Raw genomic sequence first — 25,454 nt, 5'->3', positions numbered from 1 at the left:
GCTTCCAGCAGTGTCTGACCAGTTTAAGGCAAAGTTTCCATTTGGTGGTCTGCTAGACTCTATGCAAACATCAGAAACCTCAAAACTACAACAGCTAGTGGAGAACATTGATAAGAAGATGACAGATCCGAATCAATGTGTCATTTGTCACCGTGTTCTTAGTTGTCAGAGCGCTCTCAAGATGCATTACAGAACACATACTGGAGAAAGACCATTTAAATGCAAAATTTGTGGACGTGCCTTTACTACAAAAGGCAATCTAAAAACACATTTTGGAGTTCATCGAGCAAAGCCACCACTTAGAGTACAGCACTCGTGTCCCATTTGTCAGAAGAAATTTACAAACGCGGTTGTTCTTCAGCAGCACATTCGTATGCATATGGGTGGGCAAATTCCGAACACACCACTACCAGAGGGCTTCCAGGATGCCATGGACTCAGAGCTTTCCTATGACGAGAAGAATGTTGACACACTGAGCAACTTCGATGATGACATTGATGAAAATTCTATGGAAGAGGACCCGGAACTAAAGGACACGGCAAGTGATTCATCCAAACCCCTTATCTCTTACTCTGGGTCATGTCCTTCTTCACCACCTTCTGTGATCTCCAGTATTGCTGCTTTGGAGAATCAAATGAAAATGATTGATTCTGTCATGAACTGTCAGCAGCTGACCAGTTTAAAATCCATAGAAAATGGATCAGGGGAAAGTGACCATTTGAGCAATGACTCCTCATCAGCCGTTGGTGATCTTGAAAGCCAGAGTGCAGGCAGCCCTGCAATGTCAGAGTCTTCTTCCTCCATGCAAGCTTTGTCTCCTGTGAATAGCAATAGTGAAAGTTTCAGATCAAAGTCCCCCGGTCTCAGTAACCAGGAAGAGCCTCAAGAAATACAATTAAAGACAGAAAAACCAGACAGTCCACCACCCACAACTGAAAATGGAGGCGCATTAGACCTGACATCCACCAACCCGGGAAGACCGGTCATCAAAGAGGAGGCTCCTTTTAGTCTGCTGTTCCTGAACAGAGAACGTGGTAAGTTTAAAAGTACTGTTTGTAATATCTGTGGCAAGCCTTTTGCTTGTAAGAGTGCATTGGAAATTCACTACCGCAGCCATACTAAAGAACGTCCATTTGTTTGTACAGTCTGCAGTCGTGGGTGTTCCACTATGGGTAATTTAAAACAGCACTTACTGACGCACAAATTAAAAGAGCTGCCTTCTCAGTTATTTGAACCCAACTTTACTCTAGGTCCCAGCCAAAGTACTCCTAGCCTGGTCACCAGTACAGCACCTACCATGATCAAAATGGAAGTGAATGGTCACAGCAAGCCGATCTCTTTGGGTGAGGTTCCCTCGCTTCCAGCTGGAATCCAGGTTCCTGCTGCACCACAGACAGTGATGAGTCCGGGGATCACCCCTATGCTGGCACCCCCCCCTCGCCGGACTCCCAAGCAGCACAACTGTCAGTCATGCGGGAAGACCTTCTCCTCAGCAAGTGCACTGCAGATACACGAGCGCACCCATACCGGTGAAAAACCGTTTGGTTGCACAATCTGTGGTAGAGCTTTTACCACAAAGGGGAATCTTAAGGTAAGAGGCCACATGAAACTGTAAAGGCTTGGGGAGGGGGGAAATAAAGAGCACTGCTCTTAAATTCAGCAAGTTTTAGTGCCAAGTGTTTGTCCCAAAGACAGGTGAGAAGGGACCTTCAAGGAAATGCTTGCTGTACGGTGGTGGTCGTTAAGCTTTCACTGTGTAGAAGATAAGGACTGGAAAGTGGCTGTGCAATGATGTGAACTTTAAAACTGGTTCCAACTGTACATGCAGGCATGTTGTAGTTCTGACTGACGTGATGGCACACCCAGTCAGCTGGTGGACATGTTCTGAGAGTTCTTGTGGACCATCAATGCAAAATAATCTTGCTATGAGCCAGGAACACAGGGCTTGCTCAGCTCCTTGGGTGCCTCCCCAATTTCTATTTTCTATTCCACTTTGCAGCTGTTGCAGAGCAGAAAGCTGTTTCTCACAGATTTACAATGGGTTACTACAGGACTGGTCGCTCCTATTCCTGCCGTTTGGTTAACCATCAGGACTCAGCCTGGGGAAGACATTTTAAATGCCCTTTTAAAAAATACTAAATTTAGCAAATTAATCAGTGCTTCTGTGATGAGATAAAACATGAAAACAGACAGGATGAAAAAAGGAAAAGGGAAAAACCACCCTTCTCCTGGTATGAGTAATGCCCTTGGTAATCTTCAGCATGTGAGGACTTCCAGCTTGCATGTGAAATTCTCTAACCCAAGAGAGTATGTACCCTTAAATCTTGCAGCGCTGTTTGTTTTCACTGAGAAGAAGCAGATGCACATTGAAAAACAACCATGGACCTGGGTTTTCTTTGTGTGGGCTGACTGGAACTTAGAACTGTGTCCTTACTGAAATTATTTTTTTTCCAATGTGAATTAAAGGGCATTTTTTTAAAATAGCAAGCACTACTCTAAGTAACAGCATTTCAGGCTAGACTCCTCACCAGAACATGCTAACTTGGGGGTGCTTCTCTTCCCTGTTCACTCTGCAGGTTCACATGGGGACTCACATGTGGAATAATGCCCCTGCACGCCGTGGCCGACGCCTCTCTGTGGAAAACCCCATGGCTTTGCTCGGTGGCGACGCTCTCAAGTTCTCCGAGATGTTCCAGAAGGATTTGGCAGCTCGGGCCATGAATGTTGACCCCAATTTTTGGAACCAATATGCTGCAGCTATCACTAACGGACTTGCTATGAAGAACAATGAGATTTCTGTCATACAGAACGGAGGCATTCCTCAGCTCCCAGTAAGTCTAGGCGGAGGCGCCATCCCGCCTCTAAGTAACCTTACCGGTGGCATGGACAAAGCTCGCACAGGCAGCAGCCCTCCCATTGTCAGTCTGGACAAAGCAAGTTCTGAGACGGGAGCCGGTCGTCCATTCACCAGATTTATTGAGGATAATAAAGAGATTGGCATAAATTAAAAGCATTCATTCCGAATAACTGTTGGACCTCTACTCGACACAACACTTGTCCTGTTCCATGTACAGCTTTTGAAGCTAAGCATTAGTTTCCTGACCTAAATGCATAGGTTCCCTTTAAAATTTTACCCATAGCAGAAATACATAACTTTTTGTGGCTGCTGAAAAGTTGTCTTGCAAGATCTGCATGGTACTTCTTTCAACAGTGAGTTTGACTGTTACTGAGAACTTTGAAACCTTTTAATTTAACAGAAAACAAGCAAACAAACCAGTTATGGGATAACTTCATTAGAAACAGAAAGAGGCTAGTCTACATTCACTTTGCTTCTTACAAAACTTACTATCACCTGAGAAAGGGGGGCTTCATTACGGCATTCTGTCACACTTATTTGCTGGTTTTTGTTCAAATTAGTTAGCAACTTGGACTATGTTTTTAGGAATCTTAATCTTAAATAAGTGATTTAGTACCCCAATGCTGTGTATTATTACAGTATCCTTGTCTGTAGTATTTATAATGTTAAGATTATGCGGGTAACAGACAATATACTAGCCCCAAACTTAAATGAAGCTTTTGTACTGCAAAATACATCTGGCTATGTGATTTTTCTTTTTTCTTTTTCCTTTTTCCTTTTGTCTTTTTGTTTTTTAAGCAAGTTTTGTTTTACTATGAATAAGTGGTTTCTTTCAATGCAGGCAAATTTGTGAAGTTTTATTGGGAAAGATAGCATGCTTTTCATGTGCAAGTACCTGTCAGTAACAAACCTTTTTTTATTTAAATATTTGTAGCTGCTATGTGGACAGTTGTTCTATTAAATGAAAAAAAAATGTAGTGTGGATTTTAGCTCAATGATTGGAAAACAAGTTACAGACAAACCTTAGCACCATAAATTATTCACAACATTATAAACAGTTGTGAGTAAATACTCCATGTTATCAAAGCTGCACAATAAAAAGGTAATGTTTGTATAATGTGGTTGCAAACTCTTAATTTATACTATTGCACTTTTAGTATTTTGTATTAGGGAGGTTTGTCTATAATTTGAAACTGAACAAAGATGTCAACTATTTTATAAATAGTACTTTGACTTAAGGAGTAAGGAGGAGGACCCTGTTGCAGTTTCTTGTTTTGTTTTAAGCTCAAACAATGAGAGATCTCTATCAACTAAGCAGAAAATTGCAGAGAACTGTCAGATCCTTCGGACATATGGGGACTGCCGTTTCTTAAATGGAAACTATTCATTTAACTTTTCTATAATGCCCACTTAAAAGCGGGACCACCCCTGACAGAATTCTGATACATTTATCTTAGGAGTGTGATATTAATACAAGTCTAGGATAGAGGAAGGAGAACATTATGTAGGTTTAATTTTCCTGTAATCTGTTCTGTCTCTTTCACACATAACCATAAGAAAGATGCTGACTGCCTAATAATAGTGGGAACAAAAGAAGAACTTTTGGGCAACGTGAGCAGTAGTAACACACAAATGCTCTGTATTTGTTTCCAACTGTCTGATTATCTTTTCAGATTGCTCCAAAGCACAATGTACTCTGATTAATCAAATATAATTTTACGTTGATTGCATTGTTGGAATTACACTGAGTAAACAAAGGGATTGGTTCCACTCATAAGTTAAGCGGGGAATGCTGAGGAGACTGGGGCTTAATCAAAACTTGAACAGAAAATGTTTTGTGTACTACCTCATTTTTGTGCGTTACAAGCATGGTGGAGTTGACACTCTGAACTTCCGTCCAGCAGAATTGCTTGAGGGACATTATGGGTAGCTGGGAAACAGCGCAAGGAGTTTCATGCCCCTGAAGAACGAATCAGACAGTGAGGTCTTCTCAGTTAAGACTGAAAAATAGGACAATCTTATAAAACAGAAACCATTACTCTAAGAGGATGGACTATTTCTGCCATCACGTAATGGAGTGAAAAGAGCTTCAAACACTTATTAGCTGTTTGTTTCTATTAGAAATGAACAATGAACTCTACAGCTCCATTTTCTACAATGATGAGATAGAGATATATAGATATAAAGATATATCTATATCTGAGCAAAATTATATATCTGTAACACCTCTACAATATGACATAATTTTTTGCCACAGTGTGTGGGTGGTTAGGGGTGTTTCCAAGCATTAAAGAAAAAGAAAACTGAGGTGGCTTAATGTTGCTGTATTTCAGCAATTGAATGTTTTTATTTATCTGTGTAATTTTTGGTGTGACTTTTTTTTTTGTTAGTATTTGGTATCATGTAGTGTTATCTCTATTCCCTAAAGGATGTGTATAATTAAAAAAAAAAAAAAACAGAAAAAAATAAAAAAGAAGGAAAAATAGAGAAGAAAAAATGAAAAAGGAAAAAGAGAAAAAATCTGTATAGTGTTGTAAATAAGATGGTTGATGATGGTACAGTAAGACTGACCCCATTTTGTATTCAGGGTTAGGCCATTCCTCTCTGCATGGTGAAGAGAGACACTATTTTTATACTGTGATACCATGTAGGGCTAGGAGCCTCCCTGAAACAGCTGGGAATTGTTACCTAGATCCAATATTTTTTATTATTAAATCTTGTTGGCTTGACACATCTACTGATTGAAATGGATGTCTTAGTCTAGGTTACTATTTTTGTCATATGGAATTGAATAAAATGCAGGATGTAATATTATTTCTGAATTGCGTTCCTTGATTACTCTAATAACAGAACAAGATATGAGACTGAGGTCACTTGTGGTAGATTGGTGTCAATGACTTCTAATCATTGCATCTGGAAATCAGAGTAAGGTCGACACCGTATATTCAAATGTTTTTCTAATTTATATTAATAGTGCAAAGGGATAGAATTATCAAAATATCTTTTCCAATGAAAATAAATTTTAAGAGCATTTATCTCAAGGTAGTAGAACTAAAAAAGACACCAAAAAGAAAATTTTGGAGCGGGGAAAACAGATTTTGGAATGACTACTGTTTCCAACTGACTGTTTTCTGAACATTTATCCTGTACTGTCTAATGAAAAAGCCTCCTTTTCAGGTTGTTTAAACATCTGCCTAATATTCATGATACACCACATGATAAAATTTGTGAACAAATTTATCAGGAGCAGTTCAAATTCTAAAATACAACAAGGAAAAAAATTGACAGCTCGCATCCATTCATTCCAAATGACATAACCTATACGTTTAAACCCATGGTTTTGTTTTGTCTTTTTTTCCAATATCCTCAATTATCAAAGCATGTCTAACTTTAACAAAATTAGTTTTTCACATTGATTTAAATAAAAGTATTTACATTCTTAAGGTTAGGCATGTGGTTACGTATCTCCTGCAAAAAAGCTGTATGTTTGAGTAAACTCCAAGCTGTTATATTCCGATGGTGAATGCCTGCTGCATTTAAAACCGACAAAAGATAAATAAAAGAGAAAAATCTGTATTAATCATTTTTCAGTGGCCTTGTTATGCAGATACTGCGTTTTATAAGACAAACCCAAAGAAGGTATGAGTTTCCTCAGGTTACTCAACAACAATGACAGATTTGTGCTTTTCTTCCTCCATGCACGTCCCTGAGTCTTGCTGAGAGAAAACATGATATGCAAAAGAGAAGAAAAGCAAAGGAGAGCTGATAGCTATGTTTCTGTTCAAAACACAAGAGGAAAATTACCTGCTTTCCCCTCCTCCCCCCCAAAAAAGGATGAAAGCAGAATCGTATCTATTTTTAAATATGTATGGGTTATTTTTTTTATCATACGAAGACATTAAATAATAAAATATGCTACACAGATGAAAATCGCCAAAGTCTGTTGAATTACAGATGTTTAAAAGGACAGCCATGTAGGAACTCTATATATGATCACAAAAACTGCCTGTTATGATTTTTTAAAGGGCAGTGTTCCAGAAAGGCTTTCAAAGTTTTCACTTCCATTTTTCCCATGAGTTATTAGACAGCATTTATGAAATTATTGAAATAATTTTTACCCAATTGTTTTTTTTTCATTTTGTATCTATTAGCCGTCAATATATTACCTGTTCCTTTACCTGTTTTTTCCTTTCTCTTTTGGTAAAAGCTTTGTTTTTCTAAAGCTGCATTTGTGCCATTTTTCTGTTGCCTTTGATTTACTTCTCTGCATGTACTCTGTCATTTGGAAGACACAGTGGTTTATTTTTTCCCTTTTTCTCTAATTCTGCAGAGGTCAAAAGAGCTGCCTGTTTTTTACGTCTATGTGTAACACTAGCATAATGAGTGATGGAGTCTTCAGTGATGTGATCAGGTATGTGCATAGCTCACAGGATTTGCTGGCAAACATGCCACTCACACTCCCTCCTGCAGATGAAAGCATGAAGCTCACTAGTGCTGCTGGTAGAGGGCAGCCACAGATGGGCAGGAGGATGGAAGTCCTGATCCTGACCCCACTCTGCCTGCTTTTGCACCACTGAAACTCCACAGCCGTCAGTGGAAATGCTCCAGGTTTATTCTGGTGCGAGAGGGACTGCTTCCACTTTCAGATGTCTTGCTTTTCTTTATGCATCTTCAAAACAATGGCTAGCTATACAGTATTTTAAAGTATGTCTAAGCAAAAGCATTCCAGACTTTATTTTTAAAAAGAGGGAAAAGAGAATACATATATTTTAGTACATTCCACAGGATTATCCCAGTTTTAAAGGAGGTCCTGAAAGCTGAATCTAAAAAAATATATGGCTGTGCCCCTTAATATATAACTTGAAGACATCATACAACCATTCGCATAAATGAGTATTCACATAAATGAGTAAAAGAAACTGTAATTTTTATGCATATAAGTAAAAGAATGGGAGACTCTTGCTACAGCTCTGCTGCACAAGGTATGCACTCACAGGTAAATGCCTTCCCTTTGCAGATATGAAACGTACCAGCAGACTTACGAAAAGAAAAATACTTGTTTGTGCATGTCACAGGACCAATATATAATACCTTATTTTTTCAAAGGGAGAATGTCTCAATCAATTGACAAAGTGACAAATATGAAAGCCAACAGATTTGGGCTGTGCCACTGACGTTTTTAAGGATGTGGGCAAGTTCATAATTAGACTAATATTTTGCTGAAGAGCAACATGCTTCTGGGGCCTCTGGGAATCAGGAACCCGGGCCTCTGGGAATCCCCTTGCAGCATCAGCTAGCACCTTGTAGTATTGGGATGAGTTGCCCCATCAGTAAGAGGGGGTAACACTTTCATACCTACCTCACAGGGGTGTTGTGAGGAATACTTTTATGTTTGTATAGTGTTTCAAAGATGGAAAATGCTTGGTATTATCACTGAGTTTAGAGACTTTACAGTACATGTACTATTATTTATTATTTGTACTCCAGTAGTACCTATGAGCTCCAGTCAGGACTGAGAGGCCTTATCCTAAATGTTGTACACTCAAATAGTTGGGACTGATACGAAATTTTACTCAGTAACGTTTTTCAAAGGAGATATTTCATTATCAAATGCCTATTTGATTACTATAGGGTTTAATTCAATTATTTAGGTATTTAAATTGATTATCAGTTTTAGGCTATGGCGGAGAATTATCTGGTATCACATTTTGTTTTGAGCTTATACTGATTTTCAGAAAAAGTGCACCAATTTTCTATGGATACTCTACAATCAAATCTTGCCATCAGTGGAATTCTACTGTACTTTTTGCTATTAAAGATAAACATTAAAAAACATGTGTGTGTATACATTATTATACACCAATATACAATATATATACCTTAAAACATGTATGTTTTAAATTTCTTTAGCTACTTAGATTAATTTCAAACTGTGTGTGGCATATTTTGCTCAAGAATTGCCCATTTCAGATGCAACTTAAACATCGTTAAATGGTGTTGGCTCTCAACAAAAGACATATTGTTGCTATCATATTCATGAAGGCTTGTAAGGAAAGTGTCTAAGTCTCAAATGTAATAAAAAATCTTCAGTAAGTAATAGAAGTCTACTTAGATTATGTTGAAATAAATTACTACATCAGAATAAGACCACTGTATATAAGTATGTTAAAATTAATAAATAATTCCAAAGGTAATGCTTGCTATCATTTGGATGTTGAACAGAGAGTAATTTGTTTCCCAGAGTGGCAAACTATAGTTAATATGTTTTTACAGGTATCTGATTTACAAGACTGTGTTAAGCAGCCTCTTTAGCATCTGGTCATGTGCTAAATATATTGGCTCAATTAATTCTATTGATAGTCTTGGCTTTTTTATTTGATTTTAAGGAAAGTTTTTGGTTCAGTTTTGATTGAATTGTCATCAGTGATGTTAGTCTCACTGATTTCACTCAGGCACATCATGGAGTAAACATATGAGCAAGAGTGGGTGAATCTAGCCTAAAGAATGTCTCTCTTTTCCTTCTGAGTATTACTGACATCTCTCCATCCCCCCATTCCATGCTGGTCACCAGCAAACACACCATAGGTTGTCTTCCTTGTGTATTTATTAGCACTCGTGGCTCAGTCTATTTTGTTGGACACTTGGCACTTGTTCTGCTATGATGCACACTTCATATGGGACCCATAGATACACTAATTTAAATAGCATATTTAAGACAGGCTGCTGGTGGAGTAAGTGAACACCTCTGCTGGAAGTTGCACATCGTTACCTGTTGTGTGTGGCAAATAAAATGGGCACATGAAGGGATGTGGTGATCAGGAGGTTTCTCTCACTTTATAGTCTCAATAATGTGCTTGATATAGGAGTATTGGTTTGGATTTTGCTTTTTTAAATAATTGCTGTGAGAGCAGTTATAAAAAGATACCTTAAAAAGGTGAATATATATTTTCAGGTAGGAGTTTTGCAGGCAGAATTTGATTGGGACCTTCCTTTTTGCTGCCCATTTTCTATTAAATGACTCTTCCCAACATAATCTTCTAGATAACTTCACAGTCAGAATTTAGTCCTTCATCTAGGTTTTAGTGCCACTATCCCATTCCAAACAGGCTTACTAAAACCAAAGGGCTTTATACTAAGACATTAGCTAATACATCTAATGGGTTATAGAATCTACTTCCCTGTGCACTTTTGAAATTTTCTAAAAAGAAAATTCAGTTAAATCTTCAAAGAGTTTTTCATGTATCTTGTGTCATTGAATGTGATATCTATTCCAATATTTGGCAACAGTCTGGGCCACTCTGCAGTACTTTCCCTTAGACTGGGTTGCCCAGTTCTCCACAGTTTGCCCTAAGTAATGTAATGACGCATGCCAACCAGTATTAGTCATTAAATGGATTTTTTTTCAATGTGTTATCATTGAAAGTAAGTTATTATGAAGAGGCTTCAATTCCAGCCTCACAGAAGGCAGAGTAAATGAGCCTGGTAGTCTTTGCAGCCTACATAATCCCTCTTCTCCAAGCCCTACTATCTTTTTGAAGTAGCTTGCCAGTGTTTCCTCTGTGATAATGTGTCTTCTGATACTTTTCAGCAAAGTAGTGCTATATTAATTTCTTTGGTGTCATTGTCTTTCTGTACATGACCATGTTCTTCACATGTTTTCTTTTAAGGTTGTGTTATATTTGCCCAGTACACGCATCTGTCCTTGTATCATGTTGAGATTAATTTCTTTTTTGCTTTTGGGGCCAGGCCATATTGTCCCCACTTGTATATCCACCTAATTCCAATTAATTGCTTTTGCTAGGACTATGAGTAGAAGATGCTGCATAATGAAGCAAAATTCATCACTCTGAAACTTTGAAGGATTTTTAAATGTTTGTCCAGCTGGTATTACTGCACACCCACATGTTGAACACTTGAGTTTATCAACTTCAGCTCTTGGGCCTGTAATACATCCAACTAGTTCCACTCTTAGCTCCTTTGTGTCTGGAAACTCTTTCAGGCTGACCCTAATTTTACATACTTTTAAAATAGCAGGATACTACTTTTCCCAAAAAATTGTATCAAAACCCCCAGTCATTTAGTGGCTAATGTTTTCTATGCAACAAACAAATTGTAACAAGGAGTAATCAAATTTTGCTGTTATTTCAAAGGAACAACTCACATATAATGCTGAGATGGAAGTAAAGCTCAGATAAAGGCTCAGTAAAGGCTACAATAAGAAGCCTTTACTTCACAAGTATCTTTATAAGTAGCTTTATCTGTATATCCCTACTGCTAAATTGAAGAAAAAGATATCACAGACTGCATGATTAGCAACCAACATGGAGATCATGGCAGTAGCAGTGTTAAGCACAAACACGGGCACAGTATCAGAATGAAACACAATAGAAAACACAAGAATGTAAGATACTAGCTTTTAAAAATATACATCATAAGGAAACAGAACCACACATTTATGCAATTAACAATCATAAGCTTTATTTTTTTACAAGGATTGACTTACCTGAAGTCAAGAGCATCTAAGGGAAGGCAAGCAGCACGTCCCTGAGTTCAGCTTCTTCTTAGACTTAGGAAACACTTTTTCAAGTTCAGTTGTTAAGGCTGGGGAGCTCCTGAAACCAGAAATGTCCTCTAGTTTATGTTAGTGTGTATGAATGTTGCAAGCAGATTTTCAGCTTACCCCTACTCCACAGTCTTAGAAAAAAGCTGAATATATTGTTACTTCTAAAGCTTACCATAGGGCTCCAAAAGAGGAATGAATATGGCCCTCAGCACATCCTGATAAGTGAAGCTATAAAAGGACTCATCTTTCTTCTGGGCACAGATATTTTAATTTCAACAGAATCACTCCTGGATGTTAACCACTCCAATAAACATCCTGATTGGTATGTTTAATTTCAACATACCAATCACTCCACTGGTATGGGCAAAATCAAAAGGCTGTAGTGATTGTGTCATCCCTTTTCAATCAGAGCAAGACACTTCTCTCTTTTCTTAAACCAAAAATTTTTCCGTGCACTTTTTGTGGTATAAATCACAGTACACTCTGGAACAAGCATGGGATAATCAAAGTATATTCTATACTTCTGTTCCTGCCCTAGAGGCCACCTGTCCTAGCAGAAGCTGCATCCATATAATTTCAAACTCTTTCACTCTCTTGGAAGAGGACAGTTACATCCAAAGGGAATATTGAGATTGGCCCTTGCCCCCCAGGTACCTCTTGGATATTGAATGGGAGTCTGTCTGCCAGCCTGTGTCAAAGCTTCCTATGAATATATTGCAGTCTGGTAGGGCAATTCCTGGCTGCGTGCCCTGGTCCTGGTCAGCTCAAAGAGATCATTAAAGCCTATGAGGACAAACATTTCTTCCCTGAGAAGCAAAAGGTGCTTTAAGGTGGAGTCATCTTCTATTCTGCTTTTATTTAGCTGTACTTTTGAAGTAGCTGGAATGGCCTCTATCAAACCACTCTGTTCAGCATCTTTCTCCCTTGCCATGAGGGATTTGACTCATGGTATGTGATTTCATAGGTCACATCTCATGCTCCTGGGAAGCTGGGCTTCTTCCACCAGCTCTAACGTGCAAAAAGTGAATCACTCCTTGTAGATTTTCCGATTCAGTGAAGCTGCCAGAACATCTTTTAGCACCTGTTTATTCATTATTTTATCTAGGCATATTATCTAGCCCACTCTTATTCCAGCATAAGGATGTTATTCATGGTTATTCAGGAATAATATTTCCTGAATACTTGTGTAGACAGAGTAGTCCCTTAAGTAATGAGTTCAATTAGGCTAAGATACACTATGCAGCAATTCAATAACAAAAGTCCTGGGAGGTAGAGGGAGGAGAGGCTTGCCAATTGCTTACACACAGTATGCTGGATGACAACTAAAGACTCCATGCTGTGGCATATTTGGCACATGCTGGCCTTCAGTTATGCCTAGCAACTCCCATGGTTTGAGCAGTTCCTTACTAAGGTTTTAATCAAGGAAAAAAGTAGCATGGTGTGCAAATTAGTAAGACAACAGGCTCCATTTGAAATCTCTTTGGGGATGTTCATTCTTACAGAATACCAACATCCAAGAAAATCAATTTATCTTCCATTTTTTCCTAAAAAAAGTCAATAGACACTTTATTTAGCAATTCACTACCCTGAGCACAGAGTATTGGATTCAGAACTGTAACTTTAAAAAAACGCTCTCAATACTCAAAATGCACAAAATTTGACAGATTTGAATTAGGAATTACAATGGATTCAGTATTTGGTCAGCATTTCTCATTTCCATTGTTAAAACATTTAAATATTTATTCTAAAAAGATCAGTTAGTTGCATTTTAAATGGGCTAAACATTCTACCATGTACTTGAAAAAACATGCCTTCACTATATATTCTTTTGCGAGAATAATACATTGCAAAACTGCCTGATCTTCCTTAGCTCTGCGTGTAGTCTAGTGAGATTACTCTTTCCAGTTTCCATTTCAAGTTCCTTTTGAGGAGCCTGCCCTGTATAATGTTGCTCATTTTCTGAGAAAATTCCTGCAATATTTAAAACCTACTTCAAATCATTATAATGACTGTTCAAATGAAAACAATACCCAGAACCTAGCAACACTACATGAAAATGATATAGAATTAAAGGATTCTTATGCCAATACCTCTGAGTCATCTGCTTTTCAAGCTGCTGGTTTTGTGATAGCAGTGGGATTCTGTCTGACAGAGCATTAAGCATTCTTCTCCAGCTTCTGAGGAGGTGACTGCCAGTCAAACCTCTTGACTGCTGCTGGGGTTAAGTCTTCAGAGGCTTGAAATACTGATAGAGATTTCTTAGCATTGATTTTTATGGATAATGTTAAAATGTAAAGTTTCACTCAAATGCTTTAAACGAATAACATTATTACAGTAGTCAAGCCACAGAAGCAAAGGAAAACTTTGGGTAATTAAATAAGAGCCATAAGCAGATTTCAGCTGCTGAAGTCATGCCATAGCTTTAGAATCTGTGCTAATGGGCCATCCATGGTCTACAAAGGTTAGAACTTGCCTGCTGGGTTAGGATTTTTGAGCCATACCTGATTGCTCATTGACCCAGCAAAAGCAAGACCCTAACAGGGTATTGGAAAACAGAAAAAAAGCCCCTGTTTCTCCATGGCAAGACAGAGGTTTGACTGCTCTCCTGAGCACTTAAAGTTGATGTACTATAGTTTTCATGATTAGAGCATTACAGTAGATCTGAAACTCTGCCAGGGATTTCAATATGGATTTCTGTGCTTTGTTTTTAACTCATCTATATGCCAGTTCATTAACTTGAGGTAAGCTTTTCTCAGCTTGTATTTGATTTCTACTATCATTATTCTTATAATTGGCTTCTATCCATGCTATTTTGTACACTGGCAAGTGGTACTGTTCTGTTCACAGGATGTATTACTCAATAACTAGTTGTAATGTAACTGAAAGCATTCAGAGAAATCACAAATACCCATCACATTGCTGCTTTTTTTTATTAAGATATCAGATATTGTACTCTAAATTCTTACCTTTGGGTGAAAATGGTAGATTTGTCTCCATTTTTTCTTTCCTTGTTCACCTATAAGAAGGGCACAAACACTAAAATGACCATGCACTTGGTAGCTGATTCTCTGTTCTAAAACCAAACTCTCACTACCTTGTGCCTGAAGTCTGTATCTCTCCCAGAGTTGTATAACCACATTATATAGTCTCCATCTCCATTTTCTGGTTTATATGTAGGAACCGGAACAACAGGTTTTTTCTTCTCAGAATGATTCAGAGATTTTAGTTACTTATTAAAACATTCCTACCACCTTGACCAGAAATGGTTGGTTTGAGTAGCAGCAAAAGCTGGAGGCAATAACTGGCATAAAGTGATGCAGGCAGCCTTACTGCAGCACAGAAATAACGAAGCAAGAGACAAGAAATTTGCTTGGGGGAGGGGGGAGGGAGGGAGGAAGTGGCAGAAGGAAGTAAGGAAGTGGTGGAAGGAAGTGGTGGAAGGAAGTGGCGGAAGGAAGTGGCGGAAGGAAGTGGCGGAAGGAAGGAAGGAAGTGGCGGAAGGAAGGAAGGAAGTGGCGGAAGGAAGTGGCGGAAGGAAGTGGCGGAAGGAAGTGGCGGAAGGAAGTGGCGGAAGGAAGTGGCGGAAGTGGCGGAAGTGGCGGAAGTGGCGGAAGTGGCGGAAGTGGCGGAAGTGGCGGAAGGAAGGAAGGAAGGAAGGAAGGAAGGAAGGAAGGAAGGAAGTGGCGGAAGTGGCGGAAGTGGCGGAAGTGGCGGAAGGAAGGAAGGAAGGAAGGAAGGAAGGAAGGAAGGAAGGAAGGAAGGAAGGAAGGAAGGAAGGAAGGAAGGAAGGAAGGAAGGAAGGAAGTGGCGGTTTGACCAGGAAGAAGTGGGAATTCTGGGATGTTGTGGTCAAACCAATGGGTGCTTGGATTTTTATATTGGCACCTGGTGTAGCCAGTGGGTTTTTGGACACACCTCCGAGTGTGTCCTTTTAACACCTTTTAACAGAAGCAGAACTTCAGTCCTGGGAGGCTCTCTTGGGACTTCGAGGGACAGAGGTCGGATCTCCCTTCCCCCGTCCAGCCGCTGCTGCTGGGCGGGGGAGGGGCAGCCATGCGGTAGGCCTGGGCCTGGACAGAGATGGGAGGTGAGGAGGCCTTGGAGGATGGAAGGGTGGAGGAGCCCCAAGAGACATCGGGCAGCCATCCCCCCCCTTGGAGACAGACAGAGAGAGAGAGAGTGCAGCCTGTGTCGTTATCTTGAAACTCAGTAAATATGTGCTGGCAGCAGGCAGCCCGGCTGAGGAGATTGGGGGGGGTGCAGGCAGGAGTCCAGCCGCCTGGAGGAGTTTTTAACCCTTTTTGGACAATGAAAACCTTACAGAACATTAACCCTTCCTAGACGAGTGATAAGAGTGGAGGAGGACGAAGGAAATGAACGAGTGATGGAGGTCTGGACCAGAGAGAGAGAGAGAGTGAGAGATGTTGAAAGAATGGAGAAGATGGAGTGGCATTTTATGCTGGACTCTTTCGTGTAGCCATGGACAGAGCCATGTTTCCGTGTGATACAGAGACTGAGTCCAGGGGGAGAAATGTCCCAGTGCCAAAGAAGATTCAGTATGGGTACCCCTCGGCCCCAGGGGGTATATAAAATATGGGGGGGACAGATGTCCCAAAGGTGAGAAGGTGAGATACTGTGCTTTTCTGGAACTGGACAAAGCATCCTTAAAAAGACAACCCTGGAAGCAGTCCTGATCCCTGTTCGGTGGTGAGAGCACCGGAACAAGGACGGAAAAGGCCACCACGACACATGGAAGGACTCCCTCTCCTCTTGAGGAACTGAAAGTTTGAGCAATCTAGAGGGTGGTGTTGGACCCAGAACTGGTGATTTTGGAGGATGTATTGTATTGGGAATTTAGAGGGGAGGAGGGTGAGAGTGTTTTTTGTGAGGTTTTCATTTTCCTCGTGTTTTCTTTTTTTTTTCTTTTGTGTGTAGTTTAGTAATTGTTTGTGTGTAGTTTAGTTAATAAACTTTCCTCTATGTTGAAGCTGGAGCCTGCTTTGCTTATTCCTGGTCACATTTCACAACAGACACCGGGGAGAAGGTGTACTCATGGGGGCTCTGGCTTTGCCAGGCCAAAACCATAACACTGCTATAAATGTTGTCCTATTGCAAGTTGCAGTAGTACAGTAACAAATTCCATATATCCTAGTCTGAATATAGAAAATGTATCTCAGCTAAAAAAAGCTCTTATAGGATCATCACCAGCACTTCAGGACTCGTTGTCTGTGTTCTGATACCATAAAATTGGCCTTTCAGCCCTACTGGAGGCTCAACTGTTGCTGTTTATGGATGTGCTGTAATTTGTCTTTATTTTCTTTGAAGAAGCTGGGTTGACTTACTGAAGAAAATTTTTGAAACACGGATGAACAGATTCAGGGCAGACCACTGGAGTCCAACAGAGCCATTGCAAATCTGTCCAGTTTGTATCTTTCAGAGGCCAAAAGCCTGAATGAAAGGCTTGTAAGCAGACAGCCACACCTGAGGGGTGATGGAAAAAATATCATAGGGGTGTGGGAAACTCAGCAGACTTTTCTACTTCTCAATTAGTGAACTGGGATGATGATCACACCTAAAATGCTGCTGTAGGCAGGGAATTGAATGTAACACAGATAATTTTGCCCTATCTATCTCCTCTAAGGGTATTTTTCTACTTAAAATTTGTCATTCAAATAAAAGCTTTTATTCGAATAAAAATTAGCTTCCCTGAGCTGGGGTAGGGAAGCAGAGGAAGCAGGTCTGCACCAAAGCTGTAGTTGAAACAGAGCCTCATGACTTTGTATGTTCAACCTGGTGGCTTCCTTAGGCCACACCAGCTCTAATAAATGTTCCCTTCCCTCATCCATTCAGCCAGCATACAAACACAGACAGAACCTTCTTCTGAACTGTTTTGAGTTTCTGCATTTCCAAGTATCTGCGCATGCAGTGTAAGAATATGACGGGGAAGGCTTGCATCTATGCTGGAGAGCAGGGTGGTAAAGGAGATCTGAGGTAGTGAAGCAAATGGTAAGGAATATCTATCCCCATTAGCTGGCATGGCCCGTGCTTGGACAAGAGGTGAAGGCATTTCTTCCAACACATTGCAGTTAACTGCCTCCAGGCTGATTTCTGACTTTCTGAAATTGTGTGAAACAAATCAGGAGCTATCACTGATGGAGAGCAAGGCTTTTCACTCCTATAGATCTTTTCCCCATGCAGAATGGACTGTAACTAAGCTTGTAGTTGAATTTGCTTTTATATGGCAGCAAACACAATTTAAAATAGTGATCACATACATAGCTGAGAAGGGGGAAGCAGGATGTTGGGAGAAGCTCATACATGTCACCTCTAAGTCTCCCTGGGTCTGGATTATTTTCTTTGGAGGCATGATTCACATTGCTGTTACTCCCTGCTGGATGAAGTAGTGGGAATTTTAAAAAGTTTGCAATTGGATTAAATGAAAATATTCATTCTGGACAGAAGGAATGGATTTACTTATGGACATTGGTCAACCCTGTTCTTGCACATGTGCAATCATATTTTGTACCTGTATTCAAATTCCAATGATAGATTTTTATAAATGTATTTAAAGAAAGAGCAAATACCTGTTTAACTACCCCATTTCTGAAGCACCTGTATTCTCTACAATGATGGCCTATTTTTCCTATGCCACTAACATCTGAATTCACCTGTCTGGGTTTTGCTTTCTTCTGTATCCCTTGCTTATGCCACTTTCAGGATCTGCCTATCTAATGTGACTGAACTCCTGAATATGTGCACATTTTCAACTCTCTTCCTCCATGCTTTTTTCCCCCTTCAGTTATTTCCACGGCTTGTGAGCCATTATAACTTCACTTCTGCTGGTTTAATTAAATTTACCTATGGAAAACAAAGACATGAGATCTGGCAGTCAGGGAGCTCAGGGACACAAGGTGGTCTGTTACTGAATAAAGTGATGCTTGAGAGGTGCTATTCTTTATGCATCATCATGATCATCAGATAAGGAAGAATCATATGACACATTGCAAGAATGCTTTGAGGAAAGTGAAATTCTAATCCTTTCCCAACATAATCATAATGATGTAAATGTATCTCTTTATGTGGTGTAAAATTGATTTTTCCTTCCTGTTAACAGCTGTACAATTTCTGTTCTGCACACATTTTTCTTCAAAACTGCCTGGTTCCCTCTGAGTACATTGTTGTTCTTTCCCTCATCCCTTCCTTAAACTCATTCATTTTTTATTTATTTTATTTGCCATCCTGACCCTTGGTAAGGTTAAAATGATTATTCAGCAGTTGTGCACTGTTGAATTACCTGTCTTTTGTTCCACGGTCTATTTTGTTGTTAGTGTATTCCATAGACGCCTTTGACTCAATTATCACTGATATTGTTAATCTCTGGGCTACTCAAGATGAATTCCCAAACTGTATAAAGATGACATTGGCCTATTCTATTCTTAAAAGACTAATTCTTTTGACAGAAATCCAGGAAACTTCAATCTGTGAATGAATAAGGTAAAAAGGACAGAGCAATGATGTGATACTTTTTATCACACTGACATTGTAACTTGATTCTATTATAACTCCTCTAAGGAATCTGATATCCTAGTCCAATAAAAAGTATGGCCGCCTTTTTTTTATGTAACAAAAATCTAGCTTGTTCATGTACACTGCTGGACCTTAGCTGTCAGAATGTGGTCAAAGGAGTGCAAAAGCCTGTGCTCTGTTCTCAGAAATAACTTGTGTGCTTAGAAACATAAGGAGTCCCAGAGATGTCCCACAATACGAGGAAATTTTACTGATTTACTATCTTGATAGAGGAGGGGGCAAACTATTGTGCTGCTGAGTTCTCACGGGAAGGCAGGAGTGCTGAAATAGGTGTCTCACAAAATCACTGGACTTTTGCAGCTCTAAAGCCTAAGGTTTGCTTTAGAGGCACAGTGAAAGGCCTCGGCATACATTTGGACAAGGGTGCTTGGATCCAAAATGCCAAGAGCAGCACCCATTAGGACCTCAGAAGAGGTGATCACCCATAAGTATCACCTGCTTAAAGCACTGAATACACTCTAATAATTTAACACTATAAAGCTAAAGCACATGAAAATTAGGTAAAAGAAGGATTTTTCCATTTAGTCTCCGATCTCATTGTGGATCTAATACCATAATTTTAATGCTAATGAGAATGTTAATAGTTTAGGCCCACCTCCACTTTTCTCCTGCTTTTCTGGCATTCTACTCCTCAACCTCCCCTTAGATATGATTCTTGTCTATTCTATGTTTACCTGCCACATCTCTCCCTTAATCCCTGTCTGCCAACTCACATCCCCCTAAGCTCTGACATTATATTCAAACTTCACACCTGCTTTTATTCTGGAGTATCTCATTCCCTTGGCTCCACTCACACTAGTCCAGGAGAAGTCAGTTCCTCAGACCAAGATCCATTCCAGTTGCAGAGCTTCCCACTGGATCTTCTGAGTGAACTGGTTATGCCTTTAGCCTGATTAGGTGGCTCGGATAGGACTTAGATACATGGCATGAGGAAGATTATTCAAAAAGGAGGATTAGACAGATAACAGCTAAATTGGCAGGGAAGCTAATCCTATGCATGTGCAAGAGGGACAGCTAGCTGTCAAGGGACTTTTCCCTCCCTCATCTGGGTGACTGCTGGGATAGGACAGGTGGGGAGGTGGGAGCAAGGCAAGGTGGGCGTGTGGAAACAAATGGAGTTCAGGTGTAGCTCCAACACTTCTGAGTCCCACTGTGGGCCTTCACAGCACTCCTAAATGGGAATGATCCTAACCATTGAGAGAAGGATACAGATCCTGGACTAAGAGCCATCAGACAACTTTCAGGATTCAAAAAATAGATTGGTATGTAACATAGATATGTGTCCATATGGCCTTACAAGATATTTTATGTCTGTGCGGCTGCTCATCTGTCTGAAACAATTTTACTGGGCTACCATAAAATAGCTATTTCCAAAGCAAGCACAAAACCAGCCAGGGATCTTCTCTTCTCTTCTCTTCTCTTCTCTTCTCTTCTCTTCTCTTCTCTTCTCTTCTCTTCTCTTCTCTTCTCTTCTCTTCTCTTCTCTTCTCTTCTCTTCTCTTCTCTCCTCTCCTCTCCTCTCCTCTCCTCTCCGGCAGCAGTGGAGGTGGTAATGATATCATTAATATAGAAAAATTTCATGTTTGGTCATAGGTACCTTAATCAATGACTTTCAGTTGGGCTAGAACATTGAGACTTGTGTTTGCCAAAAGGATCATAGTGTTCTATTTTTTGTTTTTGTTTTCGTTTTTTGGGGGGGTGTTTGTTTGTTTGTTTGTTTGTTTTAAAGACTTTTCACCTCTCTGTCTTTGACCATAGCCTCTATTTATTTAGTGTGACTTCTTTACCAGTTGTTCTGGCAGGGTGCTGATCAGTGCAGATTTTATTTGTCTAATACTCTTCATTTGTAGTTTTAGGAATTAACATGATTTGGTTTTCATAATTCAATATTGATCTCAGTCCTCTTTTTCTCTTCTTATTTTTTCCCTTCAAAGGATGAAGTGTCCTTTGTTTTGCAATATTCTCTGCATTATTCAATTCTACTTACCTTCAAATATTCCTAAACTACCGCACAATTTTTTTTTTTTTTGTCTTTGGCTATTAACTAACTTGCAAGTGCAGATGTCTCAGGTATCAGCTGTGGTATTTTCTTTTTATTGGCAATTCTTTTTGCTTTTCATATAGCTGACCATTTTACATAAGCAGAGAAGAGCTAAGAAACCTGAGATTTAACTCTAAATTTTTAGTTTATTCTAAATGAAACAATATGTGCAGTTTTAATTTACACATTTCCATACAAGAAGATTTCAGAGATCCAGCAAAAATAATGTTTTAATAATTTCTTTATATTTTTTATTATTATTCATTTCAGGGCAACTGATCTAATTCAGAGTATTTTAACATTTCAGCTTGAAATTAAGTTTCTTTTCCCAAACTCATTCCCCACATCAAAACTTCACCTTTAACTTGCAAGGCCTTGCACAGTTTGACTACATGCAGACTTGGTGAGATAACCAGTTGCACTGGGAATGCAATAATGAAGTGAGATATGTTTATGCACTGTTTACAGCACTAAATGGTGCTATTTGCAGTTAAACTGGGATTTTGAATTTTTAATACCTGGAAGAAGGACCAAAGCCAAGATCTTCAGAGAGAGACAGAGATTCATGATGCAGACACATGCTCATAAGTTGGCACTGAACTGCCTCAGCCAAAATATGCATGACTAAAGTCCACTAGAGTAACAACATTACTTTCCATGCATTTGACTTTAAAGATATAATTGCATCAAAAAGTATAATTGAGCTCACTTACAAGGAAGCCAGCAAGGAGTAGGACCCTGTGTTAAGCTAGGTTGTCATCTCAGAACTCTGAGCTGCTTAGTTTACCCTATAGAAAATGGCTCAGTATCTCTCTTTCAGCTTACTTGTGGCCTTACTTTTGTGTTGTCTTCAAGGAAAGTCAACAACTTGATAAATCACCAGAACTTTTCCTATATCACCTTTTCTTGTGTCCCAATCAGGATGAATTCTCTTTAAATTGTGACAGAACTGCAAACTGGAGTGAGATCCTTGCATAGAGATAGTTCTTAAAATGTAAACATGATGGTTTCAAATTTAAAATATGTGCCAAATGAAGCACATTAGGTTGCACTCCTTATGAGTCTCATTTACTTCTTTGCCATTTTTTCTAAATTACAAGGTCTTTGCTTATTCAAGAAATAAATACATCTAATTATTGTGATGTGGAGAAAAGAGCTTCCATTTTTGAAGTTATCCTGACTGACAATAAAACAGCAGTTCTGCTCAGAGAAAATAGCCAAAAGCATTGTAATTATTCTGCTATTGCATTTTCTATGTGCTTGGTTTTGAACTGTAATTATTTACTTCGTTTTTAGACTTGCCTGTATTTACCCATGGTCAGACTTTTCTGCTTTTGTTTGACTCACATTACATCTAAACATGACTGAAAATATAAACACAACTGTGCTTCAATTACTATTTTCCTTCTTCCCTAATCAGGCTTTTTTCTTCCTTATTTTTGTGGCTATTATTGGCTCCCCTTTACCTACTCTAGACTGTTTCAGTATTTCCTCTTTGTCTCCATGCAGCCCTGTCTCACTCTTTTTTTGCTGTGTCCACTTCCACATAACTGTGGGCTGCCAAACAGTCTTCCTTCACTTCCTCCTACTTTTGTCTTAGAGCCACTGAGCTGGCAAAATCACAGGAGCCCACCCATTGACTGCAGAGAGAAGCAGGTCAGCTCTCCTCACTCTCCATGCTTTGATCCTGTGTGAGAGGAAAGAAGGGAAAAAAGCTCCAATGAGTTCCTTCTTTGTGTGTCTTCTGTGTCCTGGTCCTCTGTCTGTCTCAGTTTTGCAGCCTCCTTCAAGTATAGCTTTGTTTGGGTCATTGAGAGAGGAAAAATACTGTTTTTAATGTATTCACACACATTTCAGTGAGACCATTAGTCTTGGGGTGGGATGTTTTGGGATTTTTCCCTGCTGTTTCTAAACCAGTATTTAAGTTATACAGTATTAGGGAAGTTAGAAACTGTATTACTACTCAGAAAGCTTAAGGCATTCCCATTCACATAGAAAAACATGAAACTTGCAGTTCTTCTATCAAAAGCCAGAGATGTATCTATGCTGGTGCTGAACAAGTCAGCCCAAGAGAGGAAAAGATTAATCAATAAATTGTTCAAAACTGACTGAACTCCACAGGATACAGGACTGAAATTAAAAATATTTTCTGATCTCCATAGTCACTATACAGGAGATAAAGCAAGAAGGAAGAGCAGTTATGAAAGATAATAAAGCTTTCAGGGGGAAAAAAATGAATGAACTAATACACTTAAGACACACATGAAGTGTTGGGGTAGTTGGTATGCCTGAAAATGCTCAGGGCATAGCTGAGGGCTTAGACCCAGAAGGATTTTTTACAAGCTGGCTGAAAGAGTTATTGAAACAAGCCAATTTAGCTGCCCCAGTTGTGCTGGCATCTGTCAGGAGCCTTCTTGCTAAATAAACTTCTCCCTTCCTGTGTACTGTGCTGGTGGGTTGTGTTATTGTTTTTGTAATAAAGAGGCTCCTTAAAACATCAAGAATTGCTTCTAATCTGAATTACCAAAGTTCTACTCTGGGAATATATATCCAGATTACACCATGTTACTTTTGAAGAGGAGACAGATGTTCATGGCTGTGAAACAGATCTTTCAATATATTGGTTTTCTCCTTGTGCAGTTCACTACTCAGCCAGACTTTGGGTACAAGGCAAGAGACATATGGACAGATTTTAAATCCTGATGAAGCAAGTATGTTTATACAGGATCATGGAAATTTCTGTATTTCCATGATTCTGTATATACAGGATCAATGAGATTTCTGTATATACAGGATCAATGAGATTTCTGTATTTTCAGAAATGCAGAAATTAATAAATAAAAAAGATCCTTTTAGAAAACTTCATGATGGAACAGCAAAATGTGGAATTAAAACATCCTATAACACAGTGATTATATTTCTTTATGTGATAACTTTATTTAATTCCTAAGGTAAGGTTCAGAGGAAAAATGCATACCATCATTCAAGGATGAAAAGAAGGAAAAAAATACATTCTCTGGAAATCACTTCTCATATCATCATGTCATGGCTGAATTTTAGTTACCTAAGACAGACTTCAGCAATAAAATTAAGAAGCAAGACCTCTTTAACCATATATTCTAATAATAATTGCTGTGTGCAGTCTTTTTTTTTTTTTTCTTTTTTTATTTTTTTTAATTGGATATGCTTATGGGCACAAAACTGAAGGGCAGCTATTAATTTGTAGGATCATGTGATAAATGCCTTCTAGAAAGTATCTTCTATTCCATCTCTTAATACTTCCTAAAACACTGTGGATTTGTTTGTGGTGGTTTTATGTTCATTTTTAACTTATGACTGCATATTGAGCAGATGGCTTCATTTGAGCCCAGCACAAGGATGTCAAGGTCTTTTTCCTGAATGTTTACAGTTAGTTTAGAAAAGCCCAAAACTTCCACTGAAGTCAATGGGGAAAAACTGCTGAGGAAGGCTCAGAGACTGTCAGGATGTTACAATCTTCAGTATAATTTGGAAAAATAAAAAGAAGGCAGATTTTTTTTCTGAGATACAAACTTATTAAAATGATAGTGCTAATAGCTTTCTTTTGATAAAACTGGATGTATGTGATGTAGTTATCCATTTCTCGTAAGAGGGATGACGTAGTTAGAGAATTAAGCATTATAAATAGGTCACAAAATTGTTTCCTCACTCCACAGACCAGAATGATATAGGACAAAACGTCCACAGCTGGATGTTTCAGCATTCTTCTGGAGGCACATGGAGCTATTGGTGTTTAGCATAACTGAGAATCACACTTTATTTTGGTGAGTTTGCATGGAATCAGGATCCATTTTAGTTATTTAGATTTTGAGCTGAATAACTTTTTGTTTACCTCTGGGTGTAATGGTAATTCTTCTGAGGGTAATGACTCTTTCACACAAACCAAGGAAAAGTGACAGAGGGCAGCCCAGCAGTAGGACAGGACTGTGAATTGGGCTGCTCCTATTACTTGTCTCCTTCTCCAGAAAACCACACATGGAAGATGTACAGCAGCACAGGACATATTTCATATTTTAAATCTAGAAGTACAGGGTGTAAACAGCTATAGGTTAGCTCACCTTCAGTGGTGGGAAACAGGTACTAATTGGGTGCAAAAGCTGATGTTTGGCACCTCTGTGGTTCTTGGCTTAACTAGATGAACAAAGGCATCTACAATAGGGGACTTGACAATCCTGCCCTGAGTTAATAAATGACCAACAGTGTGTGAGGAGCTCTAGATATATGCATGTCTGGCATTTCTGACCACACAGGTAGCTGAAACTCCTGTTAGAGGTCAGTAATATTTCAGCAGCTCATGCAGTTCTTATGGAAACTCCCTTTAGCATTTTAATAATTCTCTATCAAATTCTATTTTTATTCTTGTTTCC

The 25,454-nt window shown here is 39.1% G+C and overlaps 1 protein-coding gene across 1 annotated transcript in view; it reads left to right on the top strand.

The window, feature by feature from the left end:
- The window catches only part of SALL3 (spalt like transcription factor 3), a 23,544-nt gene extending 16,623 nt beyond the window's left edge, over window positions 1-6,921 (top strand). The window contains exons 2-4 of the mRNA XM_059489111.1: window positions 1-1,034; window positions 1,251-1,591; window positions 2,577-6,921. The exon at window positions 1-1,034 is cut by the window's left edge and continues 1,903 nt beyond it. Of these exons, the coding sequence (XP_059345094.1) occupies window positions 1-1,034; window positions 1,251-1,591; window positions 2,577-3,008 (1,807 nt within the window). The 3' untranslated portion in view covers window positions 3,009-6,921. The remainder of the gene's footprint in view (window positions 1,035-1,250; window positions 1,592-2,576) is intronic.
- Window positions 6,922-25,454: the final 18,533 nt, after the last annotated feature.

This window comes from Ammospiza nelsoni, chromosome 1, assembly GCF_027579445.1.
Source record: "Ammospiza nelsoni isolate bAmmNel1 chromosome 1, bAmmNel1.pri, whole genome shotgun sequence".
Taxonomy (NCBI): domain Eukaryota; kingdom Metazoa; phylum Chordata; class Aves; order Passeriformes; family Passerellidae; genus Ammospiza; species Ammospiza nelsoni.
Note: the sequence above shows the minus strand (reverse complement) of the source record. Positions and strands in the feature narration are given on the sequence as shown.